Source organism: Tenrec ecaudatus, chromosome 10 (assembly GCF_050624435.1).
Source record: "Tenrec ecaudatus isolate mTenEca1 chromosome 10, mTenEca1.hap1, whole genome shotgun sequence".
NCBI classification, from domain to species: domain Eukaryota; kingdom Metazoa; phylum Chordata; class Mammalia; order Afrosoricida; family Tenrecidae; genus Tenrec; species Tenrec ecaudatus.
In genome coordinates this window covers 93,550,510-93,577,490 of record NC_134539.1, presented here as the reverse complement: position 1 = coordinate 93,577,490, position 26,981 = coordinate 93,550,510, and the positions used below count along the sequence as shown (strand labels likewise).

The window sequence follows — 26,981 nt, the reverse complement described above, 5'->3', positions numbered from 1 at the left end:
AACAAATTTCATGCCTTGAAAAATTTATCTTGAGAATCATTTTAAGGCTATTTTGATACAGAAGATTCAAAAGTAAAAGTCACATATTATATTGGGGCTTCTCCATGTGAGTCATAATCGAGAGCAATGGTTCTCAACCTGGGGGTCGCAACCCCTTGGGGGGGTATCGAACAACCCTTTTACAGGGGTTGTTCAATTCATAACAGTAGCAAAATCACAGTTATGAAGTGGTAACAAAAATATCTTTATGGTTGGGGGTGGGGTCATCACAACATGAGGAACTGTATGTGGTCCAACAGGACCACATCTAGGTTGAAAAGGGAGCACTAGGAAAGAATAAGTCGAGATGGTCACTACTTCCGCTCATTTACCAGATGGATGCACAAATAGCCAGAAGATTTGATTTTTGAGAATGGGTCTAGTGAACCCTTTACTTCTGGTCCCTTTACCAAGCATGTCACTTATGTCACTGCATTAACACAGGCTTGTTAATTTTTACATAATTAAATACATCTGAAATAGATAATATTTAAATTCTCATAATAAAATCTTACTTTTTCATAGTCATTAAAACATTTAACAATTATTCAAGCGTGAGAATTGGAAATGTATATGCATATTTGGAAGATAATTTATTCTCCAGAAGAAAGAAAGCAGGCCTGATACATAACATTACACTGGAACATATTAAATATGTTGCCATGTTCTTATCTTCTAAACTTCAACAAAAGCTGCTTGTACAAGCTAGTTAAGTAGTGTCCCAATTAAACAAGCAAGAGAGCTGATGTACTTTGATACCAGATGGTAAGCCACTTCATTTCTTTCTGTTGCTTCCAGTCGCTAGCATCGTGGCAACTCGCATAAATATATTTAATGTATCCATGTAGATTCCCATCATCCTAGAAAAGAAAATTATGTCTAGTAAACACGATGCAATTCTTATAGCTAATAAAGATGGTAAACTATTTCTTGATCTAGAGGGAGAAAAATATCCTCTTGGATATAGAAAACAAATATTCAAAATAAGATCCTTAATTACCCCAATTCACTGGCAAGCTAATCTATTTACCTGCGAAAGAATCCACACAAGTTTAGTACCTGGCCAAGAAAACTAGGGAACAATGAAATAATCAAAACAGAACTAAAGAAACATCATTACAAAAACTTGTTAGACACAGGTCTGGCAGTTTAAAACATAAAATAAACGGTGGCTTCCAAAAAACAAAACAAAACATAAGAACAACCCACTACAAATCTTTAAGCCTTACAAGCCTTAATAAAACAAACAAATCCTCAAAAAAAGCACATTACATTATAAATTTAATTTTAGATAATTTTAAAAATGTGACAGACACCATGAAACCGAAGGCAAATATTTAAATAAAATAACCTCCTTTGGTAGTCTCCACGAAAGAAAATGCAACAATACTGCATAACACTAGAGTGAGTCAGTCAAAAGTTGAAGAAAATGGAATGGTCATACTCAAGTTGAGCTGAATGAATATATCTTTGAACCACAAGGGCAGTTTGTGGTTAAGTAAGACACTGTGAACTAACTGAATGGGTATTGCATTTTGTATCAATGTAATCATAAATTCTCTGGATAAAGTTTACTAAAGAAGAAGAAGAAACCAAACTTCAATAGGAATAAAACAATTAAATAGTACAAAGTCATTAAAAAAAACGGTCAAATAGCACAATTGCCTTACTTAAAAGAGTAAAGACATTACTTACGCATTGATGGGATCGTATTTTTGAATGCCATACATCGGTGCTATTTCTGCACGCTTGATTACTTTCTGCGTATCATACAGAAGGAACATGCTGAAAAGAACTAACCCACCATACATCGCTACTGAATACAGAGTGGCTCCGGCCACAGTGGTTGGTGGAAGAAACATAGATCCTAAAATAAAATAAAATAATTAAAGGACTCTCCTATAACCAGAGTCATAACTTCCACTATATTTGGTACAAAGTACAAATAAAAACACAGGTAACTGGATATACACACACTATTCATTCTCCAGTGGCCACTGGTTCACATTCCAGGAAAGCTCTCCAACTACCTCTGCCTTTTCACGATTGGAAAAACAATGACCCTGGTTTATCATGCTGTTTAGATTTGCATATGTCAAATAATAAAATCCAGTCACATGGACAGAGGAACTTCCAAAAGTTCATGGAAAAAATAGAATGAAAACATCAGGAACTTTTTTTGCGAAGCTCCTCTGTGATTTAAAAAGAACTTTTTTAAAACTTGAGTTTTAGTAAGTTCTTCTCATGTAGGATGGCTACTCCGGATGACTGTGAGACATCGTCAGCTGAGAACATAAACAGGATCAAAGCAAGACTTACCCAGTGAGGACACAAAGACGAGTCCAAGGCCCACTCCCAGGGGTGCGCCCATGTTCAGAAACTTCTCACTGGGGGCACACATGGCCACCGTGGAGAGGCCGCCAACGATGCCGGCTGTATACCATGCAGCTCTGATGAGAAGAGGCCCCCCTAATATCGCCAGAGGGGCCACCACTGCTCCCATCACACCTACAGAAACGGAGAAGTGGGCGGCGAAGTATTTACTAGTGAACAAATGACAACCAAAGCCAAAATGCTAAGTCAAACAGGCTGGCTATTTTTTGTTAAACAATATGCATAGAATTTTCTTTAATTTAAAAATACAACCATTCCCTCAATTGCACAAACTAACCCTGTTGTTTGTCCACCCTATATTCAGCCACAATTGAAAACGACAAATCCTAATCTCTATTTTCAGTAACTTTGTCATTATAATGTTCATTATTTGGATCTGAGGATATCATTAGTTTAAGACAATACTTACAATACAAGAAAAGGATTAAAAAAAACCCAAACAACTCAAGATCAAACCTATTGTCAAAAAGAAATAGATAAAAGTAGAGTAAGAGTACCACATATACTCATGTATAAGCCTAGTTTTTCAGCACATTTTTAATGCAGCCTTTGTGGTAAAATTAGGTGCCTTGGCTGATATTCGGGTCGGCTTATACTCGTGAATATATGATGTTAATCTTACAAGACAGAAACGTTACAGTTCTACTGTACTGCATATTCACGAAGGCTATAGGTATTAAGCATTTTCATAAAAACTATAGAGAAGGTCTCAAATATTTAATGAGCGGAGGTAAAGGAAACTCCTTAAAGTAAAAACATTTTAGATATGACATTATTTCTTGGTGACTAGATCAAGTTACCATTTCTTAAACATTGAATGTTTTAAGAATCTCTACACCGAAATTTCATTACTAGCGTGACTCTTAAAAGGATAACATTTGTAGATCCAGTAATAAGCCTTAGCACAGCTGTTGATGCTGGATGATTTTCTAATAAAATTTTTGCTCTAGGAAACAAACTGCATAGTCTTTTGTTTTGTATACAATCCTATTGAGATACATATAAAATAAGCTCATAAGTAGATTATCAGAAACCAGTGATGACTTCTGATAAAAAAGTTTAAATATATATGGTAATTGCTACCCAAGAGAGTAATCCAATTACTAAATTAACATCTCAATCGCAATTGCAAGAGTTAAAAGAACAGGTTTGAAGCTGCTATCTTGAAAAAGGGCTGCTTTTTCCAGTAGGGAACCAGCTGAGAGGTCTGAAGGGCCTGCCCAAATCCCAATCCCAATCACGTGGACACTTGCCCCTCCAGTCCCAAAGAATTTAATTGAGAGGAGGGCACTGAAGCTGCAGCTCTGGGAGAGGGACATATCTGATCGGAGCACACGGGTGCAGATGAAGGGGGAAGAGGAGAGAGAGTGGAGCACAGCCTGGCCCAGCAGGCCTTGAGGACGATGTTCCCGCTCAGAACAGCCAATGCACAGAAAGGACCACATGGCCGGCCCCACTATGAGACACGACGTCCCTCACTGACCATTAGCCCTACAGGGGACAACACCAGAGACGACACAGTGTGGGAATTGCGCCCGATCTGATCCCACCACACGGAGGCAAAACACTAAGGGAGTGCAACAGAACAGCAAGAGAAAGGAGCAGCGAGGTCCCCAGGGAATGCTGAAGGTGGACTTTGGGGCCAGGGCATGGTGCCTCAACAGACTGGACTGGAAAACACTCCTAAAGGGCAATAAACAGTTCTTGAACTAACTACAAGCTTTTCTTTTTTGTTGTTGTTGGGTTGTGTTTTTTTGCTTTGTTTTGTCATTGGCTTTTTGTTGTTCTGTTTTCTTTTGTTGCTTGGTTTTGCTCTGTCCCATTTTTGTGCATGTTATTATCTCTGCAGTTTGATCTAAAAAAGATAGGCTGGATGAACAATCTAGAGGAGACAACACAGGGACCGAAAGTTCTGGGGACATGGGGGGGGGGTGGATGAGGGGGGTTAAGGAAGTGGTGTTAACAAACCTAGGGACAAAGGAACAACAAGTGATCCAAATCGGTGGTGAGGAGAGTATAGGAGGCCTGTCAGGGCGTGATCAAGGCTAATGTAACCGAGAGGAATTAGTGAAACCCAAATGAAGGCTGAGCATGATAGTGGGACAAGAGGAAAGTCAAAGGAAATCGAGAGGAGGCAAAGGGCATTTATAGGTCTAAATTAAGGTAGCAGATGGACATTGGGCCTCCACTCAAGTACTCCTTCAATGCAAGAATACTTTATTATTTTAAACTGGCATTCCATGGTGCTCACCTTCCTGACAAGATCACTGAAGACAAAGCAGGCGCATAAGTAAATGTGGTGAAGAAAGCTGATGGTGACCAGCTATCAAAAGATATAGCATCTGGGGTCTTAAAAGACTTTAAGGTAACCACATGGGCATCTAGAGCTCAGAAGCAAGAAAGCCCACATGGAAGAAACACACCAGCCTGTGTGATAACGAGGTGCTGAAGAGACCAGGCATCATCAGAACAAAAAATCATATCATTGTGAATGGGGGGTGGAGTGCGGAGTGGAGACCTAAAGCCCATTTGTAGGCCACTGGACATCCCCTTATGGAAGGGTCGTGGGGAGGAGACAAGCCAGTCAGGGTGCAGTGTATCAACGAGGAGACATGCAACTTTCCTCTAGTTCCTAAATGCTTCTCCCTTCTCCCCCAATCATGATCCCAATTCTACCTTATAAATCTGGCTAGACCAGAGGATATACACTGGTACAGATAGGAACTGGAAACACAGGGAACCCAGGGCGGCTGATACCTTCAGGACCACTGGTGAGAGTGGTGATATCAGGAGTAGAAAGTGGAAACTGATTACAGGGATCTACCTACAACCTCCTCCCTGGGGGACGGACAACAGAAAAGTGGGCAAAGGGAGACGCTGGACAGTGTAAGATATGACAAAAATAATACTTTATAAATTAGCAAGGGTTCATGAAGGAGGGGGAAAGTGAGGAGCTGATACCAGGGGCTTACGTGGAGAGCAAATGTTTTCAGAATGAAGAGGGTAATGAATATACAAATGTGCTTTATACAATTGATATATGTATGATTGTGATAAGAATTGTATGAGCCTCCCATTGAAATGATGAAAAAAACTATAATGCTATATTAAAAAAAAAAGCCTGCTTTTATAATGAGCCACTGGCTGACATCTGAGGCTTGGTACTGAACTATGCCAGAACCAAAAGGAGGGATGAATATTCCTTGTTATTTGTGCTAAACACCAATTTTCTTTCTTAGATTCTCAATTTTTACAGTTGCTAGGTAGAGCAAGCAGTGTGACAAAACAGTCTATAAAAACCTTGGGGGCTGTGTCTCTAAAGAGCCTCCCCGGGCAGGGTCAGCTGTGATCTCCCTGAATGTTTGATGTGCCCTCACAGGAAGAGAAGCATCCTTTTCCTCTGCTGACGCGTTTCATCCTTTCGCTGCGACAAACCTTAGCTGTGAGTACAAGTCTATGCGAGTTCTCTGACTTCTCTTAGCAAATCAATGAATATGTGGGTGGTCTTGGGGATACTCTAAGACATATATACATATCCTAGTTCAGAGAAATTTTCCTAAGCGATCCAAGAAGAAATATTTATTCTAAGTTAAAATCACACAGCTAACAAAAGCTAAACAATGAAAAAAAGGGAAGAATTGATCTATTCAAATTATGGTGCTGGTGAAGAATACGAATATACTTTGAACTGCCAGAAGAAAAAACAAATCAATCTAAAAAACACATAATCAGAGTGCTCCTTAGAAGCTAGGATGCTTACTTTTCAGCTCTCTCACTTGGTGCATGCCAATAGAAAAGCCCAATTGTGGAGACAGAGCAAGATGAATGGAGGCCCCAAGTGAAGGAAGGCTCCCCTTTACTCCCCCTGCATCCAACCCACTAAGCAACAACCACAGGCGCAAACTACAACCACAGTAGCTAGGGTGCTACAGAGTTGGGGGGAGAGGAGGAGTCGGGACGCACAGTCATCACTAACATGAGTGCTTGTTCATCACAGATTTTTAGGACAGGCCATGGCAAATCTTAGGTCCTCAAGTTTACTCTGACCTCATAATGACCCTGTAGGGCAAACCACAACTGCCCTACAAGTTCCGAAGGCTCTAAACCTTTGCAACTTTCTCCTGCTTGGTAGGTTCAAACTGCTAACTTTTCAGTTAGTGGCAAAATACTTTTATACTCAAAAATAGGAAAGAATCAAAAGACATCAGGGCCTAGTTTTTCTAAGGTGTCACAAATTGTCTGTGAAAGCTCACGGGCTATGCAACTGTGTGGGGAGGCACACAGGTGAGTCTGAAGCTCATGGTCCAAGGTCGAAGGGTACTAGTGCTACGAGGAACAGCAAGGGCGATGGGCATGCTCATGCTTTAGACTAATGTCTCCAGACACAGAAGTAAGTGTGTGCACAGCAAAGTCAGCCAGGTAACCCCCTCCTGTGCATGTGCACTGAATTCCAGATAGCAAGCATCCAAAATTCATGAATTAGTACTGGGGTAAAAAAACAAAAACAACAACAAACACACACACACACACACACACACACCCCGGTAAAAAAACAAAAACAACAAAAATACACACACACACACACACACACACACACACACACACACACACCCCACACACACACACCAGCCCACCCACCCGAAACACTAAGGATAAGAGTGCCACCCAGTGGTTCTCAAGTGCACTACCACTGGCCCAAGCCTGATTCTTAGCAAGTGTTTCCATGGGGATGTAATGCAATGAAGGAGCTGGATCAATGGGGTTCTCAGGGCTGTGAGACCTAGCTGAACAGGACCACTGAATCTTTGCCCCATGGCTGGTGGGTAGAGAGCCAGGCACTTGACCACTGCACCAGCAAGACATCTAATCAGAAAAAATTTCCCACAAAAACCAAGACACAATAAAGTAAAATGCAGACATCTAAAAAGCCTAATGATAGTAATGCTAGTAAGACACAAAATCACAACAGATGGATTACTCAAAAGCAAAACATGAAGAAAAGAGAATTTCTTCTACAGAAGCCAGAATAATACAAAAAACAATTGATCATTTTCAGACTAGTAAGTTGTCAACAATGTTTTCAAAAAGTAAAAAGCACAGAAAAGTAGTGCAAATCAAGAAACAAGTGGAGCAACAAAATGAGAGCCTAAACATGGAACAGAAAACACTTAAGCCTAAAACAACAACAAAAAGCAAAATTAAAGAGAACTACCGGACCTGGCGAATAAAACTACTTCATTAGAAAACGCAAGAGACACATTTAACAATGCAGCTGAACACACAAAAGAACTAGAAGATAAAATAACTGAACTCAAATCTCAAGAGAAATGAGAAAAGAACAACGAAAAATGATCTAGTGCAAAAGAAATACGGGATTCAGTTAAACAATCTTAATAGAATTATTGGAATTACAGAACACTATGGAAATAATAAAGGCAGAGATAATTTTCTAAAAGATAATCTGAGAGAATCCCCTAAACTACAAGGAACTACAAGAACCTCATTAGAAAAAGCAATAAAAGATCAATTCTACATTATATCCTAATAAAATTGAAAACTAAAGACAAGAATTCTGAAAGCTGCAAGAAAAAAATAAAGTATTATACATAGCCGTCTTTCCCTTACTAATATACAAGTATACATGCACCTAACAACAATGCACCTGAACACATAAACCTAATCCACTAAAACCAAACTCATTGCCATCGAGTCAACTCTGATGCATAGTCACCCTATAGAACAGGGTAGAAGAACTGTCCCTGTGGCTTTCTGAGACTCTTATAGAAGTTCCTTGGGAACAGCTGGTGTTTTGAATTGCTCATCTCGAGGTAAGCAGCCCAATCCATAGCCCCTACGCCACCAAAGTGGCCATCTACGGTGCAACTACTTACTGGTCTTGCCCATGTGGAGCAAAGCAGAGTAAAGAAAATAAAGATATAAGGAAATAATTAATGTAAGATTAATGGACCATTTTTTGATGAACCAAATAGTAGTCAAAAATTATACTGTGATTGATATTTTAACATACCACTTTCAATTGTACAACATCTGAAACGAAGATTCACTGAGGATATTAAGACTTTAATAACATTTTAAGCCAACTGGACCTAATGAGCATATACAGAACACTCCACCCAGCATCAGAACAACACTTCTTCTGCAGTGACAAATGATTATTTTATAGAATAGAAAACATTCTAGGGCACAAAACCAAGTTTCAATATATTTAAAAAGGTTGAAATCATATAAATCATTTATCCTGACTCTAACAGTACGAAGCTAAAATCCAACAGGAAAAATATAATGAAAACTCAACACATGAAAAACTTCCTACTGATAACACCTTGAGAGAATGTCATTGGGCCGAAGGCACCAGAGCATGCAGAGTCTGAGGGGACACGAAGGTCGTTGGAATAACACTCTGTAGAGTCCACAAAGATGATATTCAACAACACCCTACTTTGCTGAGCAGCAACCGGGGTTAAAAAAAACAAAAAAGCTTTTGCGTGGCCATCAGTGGTGCAAATACTGGTCTTCCCATCTAGAACAACGCGGAGCACAGAAAAACAAACACACAGGAAGCAAATAGTGTGAAAAGGACTAATGGTGCATGTGAAAGCTGGTCTCCTCGTCCCCGAGACCTTCAGAACTTGAAGGCAGCATGGATATATATGTGGACCAAAACACCGTCCTAAAAAGGATCAGGCTTACTGGTTAGACAGTGACTGGTGGAACGGGTATGCCTGTTCAACACCCTTCATGTCTGGAACTGGACAAACCCCTCTGATACATGATCAAAGGTGCAGCATCTACCCAATGATAAAGTTCCTAAGAAAAAACAGAGCTACTGAAACAGGAAACGAGAAAAGAGAATAAGAGGTGTACACTGAGGAGATTGCAATGGATGAGTACGTGAATGAACTGTTGAATTTAAGATTGATGATGCAGGCCAGTTTTTGTTTTATTGTACACAGGGTTGCTATCATTCAGAACTGACGTGATGGCATCTCACAAGTGTAAAAAATTATGTTTTCTAAACAAGAGGTTTAATTAAATGATGATGTGTCACTTGTAATAAGTGTACAGTCACCAAGGAGGGTAATATGCCAGGTTGTATTGAATAATAATTTAAAATGAAAACATACCAGAATGTAGTAACCAGGCCAGATGTTTTGGGCCCGGGCTCTGGTCATAGGATATTGACCGCACCAGCATTCCAGCGCCAATCATGGCTGCAAAGGTGGCACCAATTGTCTGAAAGATACAAAGTAGTATGAAAAAAACTGATCCTTATACAACGGAAAAATAGGAATGGAGAACTTCCAAGTGCAATGTTACTTCTAATAATAACACTAAATTGTTTATCCTTTTGTTCTATTAAAGGCTTTGAGCTTATTCTGAATTTGAAAGTTTGGCTATCAAGAGAGTCCCCCCCCTTCCATTATAAAAATATTTTAGGCAACTTCAAGTAGTTAAAAAAAATTATTGACAAGTAGTTGAGCTTCGACTGACAACATCATCTTTCAAAAATTCGATGCTCACTGGACAGAGGTGTGATGGAACCCCTCTAACAAGAATCCCAGAGTAAACATTCTGCTTTAAGGCATTAAGCCAGGGTCCAATGGTGAAGCACAAAGCTGTCCCCTTCAGTGGCTCCGCAGGAGAAAAGACCTGGCCATCTGCTTTTGTAAAGATCGCTCAGGGCGAAAGTCGCAGGGAAGTTCTACTCTGTACTACACAGTTGCCAACTTGGAATCAATTTGATTTGAGGCTATCATACAGAGTGTTTTAAACACTGTATCTGTTCATTGAAGAAGCTGACAAATGAAGGCTAAGTATCACTTTCAGGATAGTAAACTCAGATTCTTTCCTTCTAGGTATATGGCTGACTCAATCTTTTGCTGCACCTCTCAGCTATTTCCAATGTCAAACAATAAAGATTCCTAATATTCTAATTCCTTAGAAAAAAATTAAGCATTATGAATCTTCAGAGAATCCAAAGTAGATACTGCCACCTTGATGTCTTTAAATAGAAACAGACGTGTTTTCTCTCACTAACTATTAAAAGTTACTGAAAACCCCTTTACACATCTATTGTACAATGCACTGTAACACATTCATTGCAATTGTATTACTCCTTAAGGTCCTTCATGATTTAGTCTACTTTCCATACTGTACATGTCAGCTACACAAATTGGTAAAGCTACAAACATGTCCTAAAATTTCACGCTTCCTTTATCTGTCAACTGCGCCTAAGAATAACTCCTTCTGATTTACTCGTCTCGGAAGCTTCTGGTAGTCACCCTAGTTGCCCAAAGACAGACGCCTCTCTACTAAAAGCATCAGGACAAACGTGTTTGACATTACCTGTGTACATGCCTGCCACATCCAAAAGGCTACATCTTTCGCACTAAAGTACCTGTGTTGGGCTTTCCAAATCATCAAGTGTTTTTAACAGCAGAGGCTGTATGCCAAGAGGGGGTTGAAGTATGGCTGAAGCACATTAACTAAAATTTTTATTTGGGGAGTTAAAATTTTGTGTGCACTTTAATCTTTTATAACATAACCATGCTTATTCCAAAAGCATTATCTTAAATTATTAGCCTTTAAGTCAAACTGGTGTCTCTGGTGAGACTACATCAAGCTTATTCTACAGTTTTCTGACCCTCCAAACTACTGTTGAAACTAAATGCAAAGCAGGATCTTAAGACTATCAATGCGGTGGAATCAGAGAAGGTTTTGTTGCCACAATTAGAAACACATAAATTGCATAAGAACAACGAGTACAAGGAAGAACATATTCTAGAATCAAATGTGGTAATGCATGACTTCTTCATATGATTGGATTATGACGTGTATGAAGTGCTAAAAAACCTAAACTAGCTCATTTGTTAGGTACAGCAGAGCAAAAATGGCATGGATTTGGAAGTTCGATGAATTTGGATAACTTGTGGGGATAACTCAATTGGACATGAGAAAATTTATTATATAATCTCCTTACCTCTCCTTCCTCCACTCGAGTTGTATATGGTTTGCTACAGTTTAGGTTCCCATCATAGCTCGTTTCAGATTTTCCAAAACTATAGTCTGTGTCTCTGCTTCCTGTTTATAGAGCTAACATGAATTACATTTTGGCTGTTCCAATGATCTTCGGTGGCAGCCACTCCCTAAGCACTCTCCTCACCTTGGAAGCCAACCAGCCCCTTAGAACTCCTCACACCCCAGATCTGAGACACAAACAAGTTACTTTTAAAACCAGGCTGTGCTGCTTCCCCCTGCTCTAGCCAAGCTGTTTGGCTAACCGGAGCGGCCCTTGTCTTTTCCTAAAATAAAATGTGCCTGCCTTTGATGACTCTAATGAAATAAATGTCTCCTTCATGCATCTTCCCAATAGTTCCAACTGATAATGTACTTCAAAAAAATCATTTTATTGGGGACTCGTATAGCTCTTATCACAATCCACACATCCATCCATTGTGTCAAGCACATTTGTACATTCGTTATGCTCATCATTCTCAAACATTTGCTTTCTACCCGAGCCCTTGGTATCAGTTCATTTTCCCCTCCCTCCCCGCTCCCCCCTTCCTCATGAACCCTTGATAATTTATAAATTATTATTTTGTCGTATCTTACACTGTCCGACATCTCCCTTGACCCACTTTTCTGTTATCCATCCCCTATGGAGGAAGTTATATGTAGATCCTTGTAATCAGTTCCCCCTTTCTACCCCACCTTCCCTCCACCTTCCTTGTATCGCCACTCTCACCACCGATCCTGAAGGGATCATCTATCCTGGATTCCCTGTGTTTTCAGTTCCTATCTGTACTAGTGTACACCCTCTGGTCTAGCCAGATTTATAAGATAGAATTGGGATCATGATATAGGGGGTGAGGGGGGAGGGAAGCATTTAAGAACTGGAGGAGACTGACTCATTCGTCTCTTCCCCACGACCCTTCTGTAAGGGGTTGTCCAGTTGCCTACAGATGGGCTTTGGGTCCCCAATCTGCACTCCCCCTCATTCACAATGATATGTGTAGAAGGTATTTCTTATCAATCTCCAAGATGCTTTCATTTCTGCCTTGTTTTCAATAAGTTGCTACAAAATAGAGGTTGGTTGTTATCTGCTGTTAGACAGGTAGGAATGTTCCTGTAAATTTAATTTCTAACCCCTTTGCTGCTATTAACATTCCCATTCAACAAATAATGACTTACTGTGAATGTACTTCTGTTGTGCCTAAGCTGCATTAATAACTAATATATTATTCTGACACAAAGCTCAAAATATGAAGATTCCCACCACTCCCCAATTTAACTCCCCTATCCTTCATGTTCTGTTTTATCTTTATAACTTTAGACGGAAAAAGAAAATAAAAACAAGCTGACTTACCACCCAAGACCCTCTCAACATGAAGCTCATGAGAACAGGAGTTCTAGTCACGGCCATGGCTGACAGGGCTGTTAAACCAATACTTCCAGCTAGGTACATATAAGTCGAGTGGATTCTATCTTTCACATACTGAGGCCAAATTCTGTAAGAAGCACAACATGGTTAAGTAACCGGGTGAGCATTTTCTGTGCATCATTTACTAGTTGGCTAAATTTTTAGACAAATCAATCCACGACTCTAAGTCTTATTCATCTTGGAATTATGCACACCTTGGGGTTAGTGTCAAATTGAATGGGATAAAATATACAAGCACCTGTTTCTTAGCTTTGGTAAAATAGATTTTTAATTAAGTTTGAAAAAATACATGTCAGAGAAGGAAAAAAAATCTACATAATTGAGATAAGGTCAAAATTACTCCAAAAGTGGCTAAAGGAATAAAACCCAAAATGGACCCTTTAATGGACAAACTGTTTCGAGGCCATTTACTTACACAGCTTTTTCAATAGCTCCCATCTCATTAGACATCCCTAAGCCATAATAGCACAGCGCTCCAAGACCAACAGCAGCTCCTCCAGCCACAAACCATCTTCCCATCTGATCAACTGCAGAACAGAGGAGGAAAGACAGGGGAAAACTGTATCAAAACACGATTATTATTATTTCCAAACCACTTTATTAGGACGCAATCTAGACATTATACCACTCAATAATTCAATATCAAGCAGTCTTGTACAACAGCCCCCACAATCAATTTCAATCAAACACGTCCTTCCTTCTGTACTCCTCGGTGTTAGCTCCCCATCACTCCCTTACTGCCCCTGCAGTGCCCACTGGGAACCTTTAATGTAGTTATTGTTGCTCTAGAGTCACCCTTCCTGGGTTTCATATACTGAAAAACGTGGAAAACATATCACAGAGAATCAAGGCTAGCCACAGTGACAAAATACAACAGAGATAAATCCCAGTTTAAAGGAAAAAACAAACAAAAATACTAAAAACCAGATCAGCTCAGAGTGTACCAAAAGGGGGAGCAACTACTAAGGTTTTAACCATTCAGATTATAATTGTTCCTACAATACTGTCTGTCTACCAGGTTATTTTCATCTCTCAATTAGGGTCAAAGGGATGTCACTGGAGGCTTTTTCCATGTGTAGATCCTGCAAATGTATTTTGGGCTTCCACTGTCATCCATATTCTGCAAACCAGAATTTCACAATTTAAACCGATACCTTCTTCCTCTCCTTTAGATTTGGACTATATTAATCACAATCCTTGGGCCACACGTTGGTTCACTTCTTCCATGTGGGCTCAGTTGAAATCTCATTTAGATGGCTGCTTATTAAGAAAACAAATCTTATAACTCTCCAGACACTATTCTTTCTGATAGCTAGGAACTCTCCAATTTCTTCACCACACTTTGCTGTAGCACTTCTCTGTGTTTTCTTCATGAGGGCAAGTATCGAGTAGGTTCCATGTCAAAAGAACTAATTGTTCTTAGACTGGAGTTAGGACTAAGTGCAAGTCCCAAATCTTTCCTGTATCTCTGTTTTCTATCTGTCTGTTCTGTTATTTTATGTTAGAGACCTTATATATTATCTCCCTGGAGCATAAGGTATCTCCTGTTTATGATGTCATTGATTTAGCCCATGGTAAAGTATCCACAACACAGCTGAGAAAAGGAGATTAAGCAAGTATAGGCTAACCACAAATCTAAAGGACTGATTATTAAGCCATCTACACTTATGTTAGTATAATAAAATTCTGCACTGTATTTCTTAACAATGGTCATAACTAGTACACATGGGGCTATAGAAACATTCTCAAAAGAAGAAGTAGTACAGATGAAAGGGACAACATTGAAGCAAAAGGAGCAATGATCAGTGGGCACTTGTACCATATGCCCGACTTTACGACTAAGATGTTCGGGGGTGTTGTCATGTTTCTCTAAGAAAGAAGCAAACAGACACATCACACACACGTCACACTGTATCTACAGTGCTGTTAACATAGATGTTCTCCACGGGATCAAGAAAAGGGGAGTGGGAACTGATCTCAATGACTGATGTCTAACAACTGTCCCTGCCCCCTCCAAGGGGGACGAATGACAAAATGTGGGTAAAGGGAGACAGCAGAAGGTCTAAGATATGAAAATAATAAGCTATAATTTATCAAGGGTTCACGATGGAGGGAGGGAAAAGAGGACCTGATACCAAGGGCTCAAGTAGAAAGAAAATGTTTTGAAAAAGGGTTATGGCAACATATGTACAAATATGCATGCCACGATTAATGTATGGAATGTTATAAGAGGTATAAGAGCCCCCAATAAAATGATTTATTAAAAAGGGGAGAGCAAATAAAAATGTCACTAGTGCTTATGCAGTAGACTCAAGGGAGACGGTGTTACTGTTTTAGAGTACGGAGAAGACATGACTAACTTGGTGGAGAGTATTCAGAAAGAGTATTAGTCCATTTAGTCTAAATCTATTCACTAAGAATACCATTATACTATTATATAATTCACATAGAATTTGGTTTTAATTAATTGGAAGGTAATGCCTACAAGGATAGTGATTAGGGTGTTTTAGATTGATTGACATGTTGCAAGGTTAAGAGCAGTGGTGTTATTTGATTGGCTTTGTTTAGGCTGTACCACTTAGTTTCTGAAACTCAAGCTGAAATCCAAATTGTCCTGCAAGCTTACTTCATTAAGGTACTGTCTCCTGAAAGGCCTTCAGGGCTAGCTAGTTAGTAAACTCTTCTTTGGTCATGAATTGTCTTTAAATCAGTGAGTCTGGTGTTTGATTTACGTTCTGTTATTTACCCTTGTTCTGAAACAAGCAATAAACCCAGTCCTAACTTATCAATCTTTTTCGGTTCCAGAGACCAGGTTATTATGTGAAAACTCAACTTATGTGAAAATGGAGGTTCCCCTTTTTATTCTGCCCCCATTTTCAGTCCATTCATTTTTTTTCCTGATTATGTTATTTAGAAAGTTTGATTAAAAAATATTAAGAGCTAGGATTTACTGCTAGGAGTCCTGGTGGCATAGTGGGTCACAGGTTGGGCTGCTAATTGCAAGGTCAGCAGTTTGAACACATCAGCCTCACAGCAGGAGAAAGATAAGGCTACTTTTTTTGTCTTTTGAGGCTGCTTTCTACTCTCTTAGAGTTACCATCTTAGAAATCCAGAGGCAGTTCTATACTTTCCTATGGGGTCGCAAGGAATCGGAATCAAGTTGATTTCAGTGAGTGATGCACTGACCACTGTGTCCTATGGGTCACGTAAGTTGGAATGACTCACTGGCAGATTTACTGATTTGCTGGTCACGGTGTGTCTGAGTACAGTATGTATTATTTCTCTGCAGAGGCTTGGAGAAGACAAAGCTGAATCAAACTGGGCTATGTGACCAGAAGGCCCAAGCTTACCCACTTGACATTCCTGGCTGGGTTAGAGCTTCTCTCATGGAGAGCAGGGTTCTTCTTACTCCTTTTAGTGCCGATCTCAGAGCCTGCTCTCCCCTCTAGGCTTGGTGTGTCACTAAGGCTGGGGATATCCTACAAGGGCACTAGGAGCCTGGCCTCATCAAGGTACAGGTTCCAAACTCAGTTAAGCTAACCTGGATCATCATTAAATTCTCATACAGTCCTTTTCAAATACTATCTCCAATGCCTCTTTCTTCTCCATTCCTACCTCACAATTTTGGGGTGCAGGACCACAAGCTGCATAGAAGCTGGGGACCCAGAGCAGGCACCTGCTGACTGAATGCTGCCTGTGCATGTATCCAGAGGTTATGCCCACGGAGGTGCAACCCAGCTTTCCAAGACTGTCCCAAGATCCACCCCCAATTCCATAGCCATTGTCACTCACCACCCTCATTAAGGTGCAAAACAGGACAATCTTTCTATTATTGCCATAAATGTAAAATGTCAGGTACCAAGAGAGTTGGTAAATGAGGAGGAAGTGTACTTGAATAAAGAGTCGATACAACTTTAGATTATACAACTCTTCCTGATGTGACTAAACTATTGAATTGTGTGTTATGTGGATGAAGTCTAATTAAACCATGGGGGCGGTGTTTCTATACAACTTCAAATGAACGTGCTCATATGATAATGGTGAAAATAAGATTTTCAGTGAAGAATAGTGACTGGGAGCAACTGAGCCCTGTCCTCAGAACTAATGTTTCAGGAGTCATTAGGTCCTTACGAGCCTAAGAAATATGGCCTTTCTTCCCACACTTGTTTATTCGATTTTCCCATAAAGGTTTTGGAGCCACCTCACAGATACAAGTTTGTAGGTATTTTTGAAGGCTATTCATGGTTCTCTAAAAGACTGTCACTTACTTTTAAAATTTTTTTCCATGGATGGTTCCAATGCCGCCTCTTTGAGTTCTTGGCCAGTTTTTCCACGCCGAATTCCAATTCTTGACTTGGTGGCATATTCCTGATATATGTACAAAGATACATATCATCCATGTCAAAAAACCATGTTAAGAATAAAATGAAACTGTGAATTTCTTTACACTAGAAAACTATGAATCACTAATTCATTTTATGCTTCTTTGTTCCTTAAGTTTTAGAATATTTTATAACCTACTGGTTTTACTTATAACTCTAGATTACACCAATCAAATACCAAGATAAAACACCATCAATATTTAAAATATGTATTCAATAAATATTAATATTAGCTAGATTTTGTCATGTAGGAAATTGGCTTGAAAAAGGCATTATTCCTTTAATACTAAACCAAGGGGAGTGAAGATGACATTTATTTTATATTTCTCAATACATGTGATTTAAGAGAAAAAAAGGATGTTTCTTTCTACATTTGGTATTTTGGTACATTCTCCTTATTTACCAACATTTCAAAATGTACATTTTTTATCAATTGACTGTTGAAGGTACTGTGAAAGAGGGTTGTCCTATAACCTGGGAGATTTTATTTTAGCATCTTTTAATCAAGATCTGAAATAATTTTAATTAACATTAAAAAAAAACTATTGGCCAACTAGTATCTCTGGATTCTTAATTTTAACTAACAGTAGTTCTCCAGACATCTTTACTACAACATGTAAGTAGTCATCAATTCTTCACTAAGTTTTCTACATTCTTGAATGGGAAATTTCAAGAGGTATGAAGGTTATAAGGGTTATTTTTCTTTTATAAAAAATTAAGTACAATATGGATCATACCGAGACAGAGGACAAAACTGGGGAGACACAGCAGATCAGCAATAGGAGCAGCGCAAAGCCACAAAGACCCTGAAGAGTCCCAAAATAGACTTCAGGCTAGGGAGGGCAGCTCCTAGAATTCCCCCAGGACCAGTGGGGAGATGGTCATAAAGGTCAGAAGACAGACCTGGAATTATGTATGTATGTGTGTGTATTCAATCTTTTCTTTTCTTTTTGTTTGGTCTCTGTTAATGCTGGGTTACCTACTTATATAAGATAGGCATGGGAAGCAAGCTTGAAGAGAAAGCAATGGGATTGATGGTCTTGGAGGGTCTAGGGGAGGAGGTGGGGGAAGGGAGCAGTGAGCAAACAATGACAAACAGGGGAACAACTAAGGAATTAAAATCAACAACAAGGGCAGAGAGCTCCTGGGGGTATTGGAGCAATAACAATCTAGCTGAGAGGAATTACTATGAGGCGGAAAGTAGGGTGAGTGTGATGGTGGGGCAGGAGGAAGGTAAAGGGAAACAGAGGAACGATCTAGGGAGCAAAGCTATGGACAGAGGTATAAGCATGGGTGTGCACATATGGAAATACATTAGTTCATAAAAATAGAGGTATTGGCCTATGTACATATATTTATATGGCAAGACACTGAGGTAATGGACACACTTTGGGCCTCTACTCATGCCCTCCTTCAATGCAAGAACACTTTGTTTCAACAACCTGGCATTCTGTGATGCTCACCCTCCTGGCACAATTGCTGAAGACAAAATGGGTGGAAAAGCAAATGTGAAGAAAGCAGATGGTGGTTGGCTATTAAAAGATATAGCCTCTGGGGTCTTAAAGGCTTGAAGTTAAACAAGTGGCCATCTAGCAGAGAAGCAACAATCTCACATTGAAGAAGCACACCAGCCTGTGCAATCATGAGGTGTAGCCAGGACCAAGACCCTAAACAAACAACAAACAAACAAACACATTGTTGAGAAAGAGGGGAGTCAGGACAGAGACACAAATCCCATCTTTTGACAATGGGACATCCCCTCACAGAGGGTCACAGGAAAGGGATGAGTCAATCAGGGTGCAGTAAAGCACTGATGAAACAATATTCCTCTGGTTTCTTGAGGCTTCCTCATCCCCCACTGTCATGACCCCAGTATTGCCTTTCACTTCGGGCTAGACCAGAGCATGTGCCTAGGTCCATCTAAGAGATTAGAGCCCACAACACCCGGAATCCAGGAATTGATTTTGACACATAACCACACCCCCATCTAGGGGGATGAACAATAGAAACCATGGGGGAAGGGAGACAGTGGTTGAAGTAAGATATGAAAACAATAATTTATAATTTATCAGGGGTGAGGAGGGTAGGGGTGGGGAGGGAGGGAAAAACGAGAAGTTGATGCCAAGGGCTCAACAGAAAGTAAATGTCTAGAAAATAATAATGGAAACATATGTACAAGTATGCTTGACACAATTGATGTATGGATTGTTATAGAGCTTTAAGAACCCCCAATAGATCAGGTATAAGGCATCATCAGAACAAAAAAATCTTACCATAGTGAATGGGGGGGGGGGAGTGCGGAGTGGAGACCCAAAGCCCATTTGTAGGCCACTGGAGATCTCCTTGCAGAAGGGTCTCAGGGAGGAGACGAGCCAGTCAGGATGTGATGTAACAACGATGAAAACTACAACTTTCCTCTAGTTCTGAAATGCTTCCTCACCCCAACACACACTATCGTGATCCGAATTCTACCTTGCAAGTCTGGCTAGGCCAGAGTATGTACACTGGTACAGATAGGAACTCGAAACACAGGGAATCCAGGGTGGATGATCCCTTCAGGACCAGTGGTGTGAGTGGCAATACTGGGAGCATAGATGGTGGGGGGGTTGGGAAAGGGGGAACCGATTACAAGGATCTATATGTGACCTCCTACCCGGGGGACGGACAACAGAAAAGTGAGTGAAGGGAGACGTCGGACGGGGCAAGATATGACAAAATAATAATTTATAAATTATCAAGGGTTCTTGGGGGAGAGGGAAGGGAGGGGAAAAATGAGGATCTGATGCCAGGGTCTTAAGTGGAGAGCAAATGTTTTGAGAATGATGAGGGAAATGAATGCATAAAGTGCTTTACACAATTGATGTATATATGATTGTGATAAGAGTTGTATGAGCCCCTAATAAAATGATTAAAACAAAAGAAACCCCCAATAAAATGATCTTAAAAAAAAAGAGTAAGCCCAAATGTACCAGTGTTGGGCTTCGAGTTCATCATGCCCAAGTTTATTCTAACACAGCATGCTTAAACAAGTTTCCCAGTGACAGTTTTGGCCTCAGCAACTCTTTGGCTAGATAGGTGCCAAAAGCACTGTACGTAGATCATGCAACTCAAAGAGCTAATCTTTCCATTAGTTTTTTATGCAAAATGAAGCCAATGAAAGAACACTTTATAGAATGTATAATTTGGGAAGAAGTACTGGCAACATGCTGCAAACAACAAATTCCAATTAAAAACAGTGGTTTCGGAGTGGGTTGCTGGGCCAGTTAAATTCAAGACAGAGAGGTCAGTTCAGAAAGTTATGGCAACTGTTTTTAAGATTCCGAAGGGCTAATCTTGGTAAGTTTTCTCAAGGAACATAGGACTATGGTGCTTGTTTGAAGACAATGGAAAACTGCATTGGTGAGAAAAGGCTGGGAAAGTGACGGGAGGAAGTAACGCATGTGCTCCTTCTCTGAGAGTAGCAATGCCTGTTCTCCACTGGTTTCACTGGGAAAGCATATCTTATTTGCCCTATCGCCCCGATCTGCCCCATCAGACTTCTGTCCCCAAACCTGAAAGAATACTTCAGAAACAGGATTCAGGTCCCTCAAGGATGCTAGGTTGCCAGTTGGATGTGGTATAAACGGAAGAGTGCAGAATTCTTCAGGGAAAAGGTAGAGATGGAAACATACCTTTTGAACACCACAGCCCTCCAAAAACCAAACCCCACTCACTGCTGTCCATCCGATGCCCACTCATAGCAACCCCCAAATGGACAATATGTTGATAAACACAAACTTTAACCGAGGTTTCTATAATTTAGAAGCTATATATTTTTTACCTACCCATATTTATAATAATATTTGTAATAAGGATAGACAAGCATTATTTCAAATCAACAGGGAGAAAGAGCTGTTTTGGGCTATTATCAAAACTAATTGTTTCAATAAATCACTAAAAGCGTAAGACTAAGCTTCAAACTCAGCCCACAAAATTGTCCCTAGGAACACAAAGCGAGTGATAGGGAATATAAAAAACAAAGCATCTTTACCCTTCTAGGTGTTAAAAGCCACTGATTCTTTGTGATGGAATTCTTCAGAAGAGGGGAGCCATTGGTGAATGCTGGCTGGAAAATCCTGGCGGGGAGGCTCCGGAGGCACACAAACCTTGCAGCCAGCATGGTGGTACCCCAGGTTTGCCAGGCAGATCTGAAATCCTAGCTAAAACAGACAAAACAAAAAAACATTGAGGAGGACCCAGAGATGACACCACATAGGACCCATCATCTCTAGTAGAAAAGACAGAATGACTTTAAACAAATTCTCACTGATGAACCTTCTGCTTCTCTGTAATTCAAGAAACCCACTTTTGGGATGAAGCCACAAAATAACACTTGAATTCCCATTAATCAATTTATGATGCATGACTGCGTAAGTCACATGTCTAATAGCACGAGTGCTAATATCTTAACATGATTGTACGGTCTGACACATTCTGTTTTAAGAGTTATCCGAGGAGTCAATGGGAAGCTGTAAAGGAAGTATCTGCCTATCTTTCAAGCAAATGAAAAATGTCATTCATCTAGTAAGAAAAAGAATGTTTGGAAACTGATTATGGTAGCAATTGTACAATACTGCTTTACCTGATTGAACTATGGAATATGTCTTAACTCCCAATTAACAAACAATAAACTTAAGAGAGAAAAATAGTCATTCAATGAAGAGGTCAATAATTACTTCAAATTCATAATGCTTCAAAATCACTAAAAAGAGTAAATTTCAGTAAAACATTCCAAATATCACTTCCCTTCAAGATGAAATATAAAAACTAATCGAGGTAAATTAACGTGTGAGTTGCCAAGTCAATTCCCACTCACAGTGACACTATAGGACAAAGAACTGCCCCACAGTTGTTCCGAGGTTGTAATCTCAGAAAACAGAACTCTTTATCTTCCGTCGTGACTGGTGGGTTAAAAAAGCTGGCCTTTCGGTTTAACCATTGAGCAACCATGGCTTTGCATATGCCTTTCTATGGTAACATAAAACACATTTAATCTTTCAAAATAAGCTCCACTACCAGGTTCCGTTCAAGCGAGGCTTTTTCAGTAGAGCTCCGCCAAAGAAAAACTGTTACAAAGTGGATTCTCTTTGCATGAAGGCACAGATGGCAGGTCCTCCAGGAGCGGATAAACACCTTCCTGTAATGCTAGGGTGATTAAGTAAGCTAGTGGGGGTGAGGGGTGGGGAGAACAGAGGAATGTGGGCTGTAGGCCCATCGTGGCCGGCCATCAATTTGTGTGAACCATAGCCAAATGATGCTCATTGTCTCCACGTGCTCAGCTAGGTCAACTGGCCAGGAACAGTACTGGGGTTGGTCTTGACCCTTGAACTACTTGCTTTGCAAATACTTGGGGTGCCTCTTTAAAACGCATTTTCCTGAGTCCTGATGGTAAGGAGCCCAGGAAGATTAACTAAAGACCTAGCGGTGTCGTTGGCGATCCGCTGGGTCTGCATATCAAAACCACCAGCAGGTGCGGGACGACGATTGGGCTTTCTACCCTGTAAACAGTTACAGTCTGAGAACACACAGGTGGTCGCTCTGAGTCAGCAATGACTCGATGGGAGGGGGGGTTAGGTGGGGGGAACCCTAAAGGCCAAGAACCTTTGCTTAAAAATAACAGTGTCCAGGGTGTCCTTCCAGCGCTGCCACTAGACCTATGAAGGATGCGCATGACTGGGCACTTGTCCTTTGGGAAAACACCGTGCCCTTCGGGCACTTTCACTTCATGTCTACACCGTGGCTCCGTTGGCCCTCCGTCACTGACCCAGGCGGAGCCCCCACGCAAGACTCGGATTCAGCCACAGGGCAGAACAGGGGGCAGGTTCGGGTCCAGCCGCAGGCAGGCTGGCAGTGGCCTTTTGCGGGAGCTGGACCTGTCGGGCGTCCCAGGTGTCTCCACCACACACAGGAAGCATCACTGAGCCCCGTCCGGGCCCCGAGCACTGATCAACACGAGGCTGGGGGCCTCCGGCCACAGCCCACCCAGCCCGAACGAAGCCCGCAGCGAGCCTAGCTTCTCCTCCACTCGGCCCCACGACAAACCCTCGGGTGGCCCCGCCGTCTCTCCCAGCGGTGTGGCAGGGCGGCCTGGCCGGCGGGAAGACGCCGCACCTCGCTGCCCCGGGAACTACGGCCGTCGAGGACAGCCACTGCCCAGCTCCGCGGTCACCGCTCTCCGCCGGGTCACCCTTCGGACCGCGTCCCGAGACGCGCCGGCAGCAGTGACGCAGCCGGCTTGCCTGCCTGCCTGCCCCGCCTCGCCCAGCGGCTCCACGGGGCCCGCCATTAGGAGTACGGGGGAACCCTGGGTCTCCGTAGGCCGAGGGGAGCCGTACCTCAGGCCCCAGTCACCTTTACCGCGCGCTTCCCTTTCGAGACCGGCGAAACGCGAAAGTGCCCACCTCTCCGTCCCTTCGCGCGCCCCTTATTGCCCCGCAGCGCGCATGCGCAGTTTCCCCGGCTCGTTCTGTGACGCATTTCCGGGGGCGGAGCCAGAAAATGTGCACCGCCAATCGCAAGGGAGCTTCTGACAGGTGACTGGGCTTCGGACGGGCTCCCGGGCTGGCGGGGTGGGGCTAGTGGCGGATTACCGTAGGTTGCGTCACAATCCGTGTGCATTTTCGATATGGGCAGGGAGCTACTTCTGACATCTTTACTCTGGGCAGTCGCACCCGCCTCAGCTTTAGCCCGCCCAAACCGCTTCACTCGCCTCCGCCAAAAGTTTACTTAGAAAATGGAAACGACGGGAGTGTTAACGGTTTAGTTTTTTCCCGTTACCAAGTTATTTTCTGCTTTTCCCTCTGTTTCAGACTTTGATCGCTTGGGTCTCAAGCCATAGTTAAAAACAGTGAAGGGGGGAGTGAGCGGGGAAGGAGGGGAAAAAATGAGGAGCTGACGCCGAGGGGGGGCGGGGCTTAAGTGGAGAGCAAATGTTTTGAGACTGATGAGGGCAGGGAATGTACGGATGGATGTGCTGTACACGGTTGATGCATGTATGGATTGTGATAAGAGTTGTATGAGCCCCTAATAAAATGATTTAAAAAACTGACATCTAGAAAAGACACACAAGGATGGAGAGCAAGCTGGAGGATTTTTAGACTTTTCCGTAATTTCAAGACACAGTTGGCTCTCAGAGACTCAGGTAGTCAAGGAGACGCACTGCTAAAACTCACTGCCATGAAGTCGATGCTGACTTAACGCGACTCCTGTGAGTTTCTGAGCCTGGAATTGTTGGCAGGGAGTAGAAAGCCCAGTCTTTTCACCCGCGGAGCTCCTGTTGGTTTCCAACTGCCTACCATGCGGCACGAAGACTAGGAAGTCAAATATTGCATTGAGGAATTTATTAAAGACTAGACCCGCAGGAGAAACCCACAGGGGTGGTGCCATAGGCAACAGTCTCTGAGCTTACAAAGGACGCAGTTTTGTAGCTGTTATTAGTCAACAGTAGTTATGTGTTTCTTTGGACAAGATTTTTGGTTTGGATAGTTTGTGTAAGTCATGGTTTTTATGGGGCCCCCCTTTACAGTGGGTGGGTACACTGCAGCATAAAAGAGACACTGGGCATCTCCCTGGTGCGTCATCTTCCTCCTCACTGGAACTTGGCTGGGATTGGATGTCTAGAGAGCTGTTGGCACCCTGCCAGTTTTCCACCGCCCTTGGATCCACTTGACTCAAAACACCCACTGGCCTGTGATCTTCCTGCATCCCACTTCACCTTTCTACATCAGTGATTTAATTTCTGTGTATTCCTTCTGGAGAAGGGCTCCGGCTAGCATTGGACCCATAAACTTAAGTTACCTTCTTGTTTGAGGTTGCGCTTCCTTAAGCATATATGCTGGTTTTGTTTTTCTAGACAACCCAGCCTAAAGCAACAAACAGGTCAAAATTCAAGATCTGAAATGCTCAGGATACAGTTCTTCTGGTTAAGGATGCCTCTTCTCAGCCATGGAGCCCCTTGGGCTCTACCTTGCTCAGACAATTCTTTAGCAATGCTGATAAATACCCCAAGGGCATGCTACTCTGCCATAAGTGTCTACCCAAAGGTGTTCAGTTCTATCTCTGAGTCAGTAATCTAATCTAGTTCTCCCAATTAAGTGGCTGGAGCTCTAACCCTCCCCTACCCCGCCCTAACTACAAGCAAACCTACTCAAAGGCCCTCCGTTGTACTGATTCCATGGGTTGGGAAGCCCATTAACTGTTTTGCTCTCCTGGCTTTGCTACTGCTACTGCTACCACCGCTACCACCACCATTGTTACAACCAACACTTTTCTAAAACTCCTATCATTGCTGTCTCCTGGGTTGAGGAGGTTCAGAACAAGGATGCAGAGGATTTAGTTCACTCCTGGCTTTTCAGTGAGATACCCTGTCCTGCTTCTGAGATGACTCTTTAGATGTAGCTGGGTGGAAAATTGAACCCCTCTTCATTAGAGCCTCCCACACCTTATTTGTGTGGTTCCCCTAGTCCTTTGGTGGGAGTTATAAAGACTATGGATAGAAGAGCCATAGCAAGTAATTCACTGCATGTGCATGTAGATCTTAACAGACATAAAGGATTGCATTTTATTTGGGTAATAAAACAATTTGGAATTCTCATAGAGCAAAATGGCCTAGACCGGTTGAGATTAAAATTAAAGTGCTTTTATTGATGGGCAAGGTGATTGCAAATTTGGAATCTCTGTATCTAAAAAATTTGAGCTATGTGATTCAAGGAGGACACGATTCAAAATTAACATAAGAAAATACAAGACAATAAGTAAAAATTTAGTCATTGGTTGACATAAAGATAATAGATACAAAATTGATTGATGGTACATCTGATTGGTAGGAGATTATGTTTCTTTTAAAATTATGTAATAGTTGTTAAATAGAATATATCTTGTTTCAAAACAGTCATAACCTATGTTTGAAGATATGTGTAAATCTAAAGTTTATTTTGAATATCTGTTCTGAGGATGACTTTGAACTTAACTTTCCTGAGAAATATGCAAACACTCATGTCAGCAAAAATTACATTATTTAGGTTCACTCTTTATCTCAGGCAGTGATATTCATTTTTTCTAGAGTTTCTGTTGCCCACAAAGATAAGAGAGTCACCACACAGTACTCAAATGTACCAAAATACTTTTAATTCCCAACTGATATGCTTCAAGAATACTATTAATTTTTTTCCTTCATAAAGGAAAGCAACATAAGATTTCATAATCCCCTTCCCTAAACAGAAACAAAACAAAAACACCAAACCTATTTCCTTGAAGTTGATTCTAACTTTGGTGACCCCCCCACATATTAGAGAGTAGAATTGAATTCTGTAGGAGTCTTTTGCGTGTAATCTTTACAGATATTGATTGCTAGGCTTCCCTCCCATATAGTGCTACTTTGGTTGAGAGGTTTGTTTCAAACCTTTAGATTAGGGTGTGGGATGTGGTTAGGGGTCACTGAGGTGCTGCCTACTCAGAGCAGTGTTACGGGAAACAATCATTCTCTTTGAGTCCAATGCTGCAGCCACTGTGCCAATCAGTCTCATTGAGACTCTTCCTCTTTTTTGTATCCTCAGAAGTAAAATGCTTTCAAGCAGGGTAGCAATGTAGTCATATTTTGGGGGTGGAGGATATCTTCTTGTATTAGTGTGAGGGTAGAGAGAGGTTCTTCTGATTATATAACTTCC

General features: G+C 41.4%; 1 protein-coding gene across 3 annotated transcripts; it reads right to left on the bottom strand.

Annotated features, from left to right (window-relative positions):
• Positions 1-398: 398 nt before the first annotated feature.
• On the bottom strand, positions 399-23,796 carry GHITM (growth hormone inducible transmembrane protein). 3 transcript variants are annotated; one of them, XM_075560991.1, is made up of 9 exons: positions 23,718-23,796; positions 21,308-21,476; positions 17,164-17,263; positions 13,311-13,422; positions 12,821-12,962; positions 9,579-9,687; positions 2,359-2,547; positions 1,735-1,906; positions 399-899 (listed from the first exon to the last, which is right to left on the bottom strand). In XM_075560991.1, exons 2-9 carry the CDS (start codon positions 21,434-21,436, stop codon positions 815-817), a joined length of 1,038 nt encoding a protein of 345 aa, XP_075417106.1. In that variant the 5' UTR covers positions 21,437-21,476; positions 23,718-23,796; the 3' UTR covers positions 399-814. The 3 variants fall into 3 exon arrangements, with proteins under 3 accessions (XP_075417106.1, XP_075417105.1, XP_075417107.1); XM_075560990.1 differs by having other exon boundaries at positions 23,652-23,779; XM_075560992.1 differs by having other exon boundaries at positions 23,668-23,722.
• Between the last annotated feature and the right edge of the window lie 3,185 nt (positions 23,797-26,981).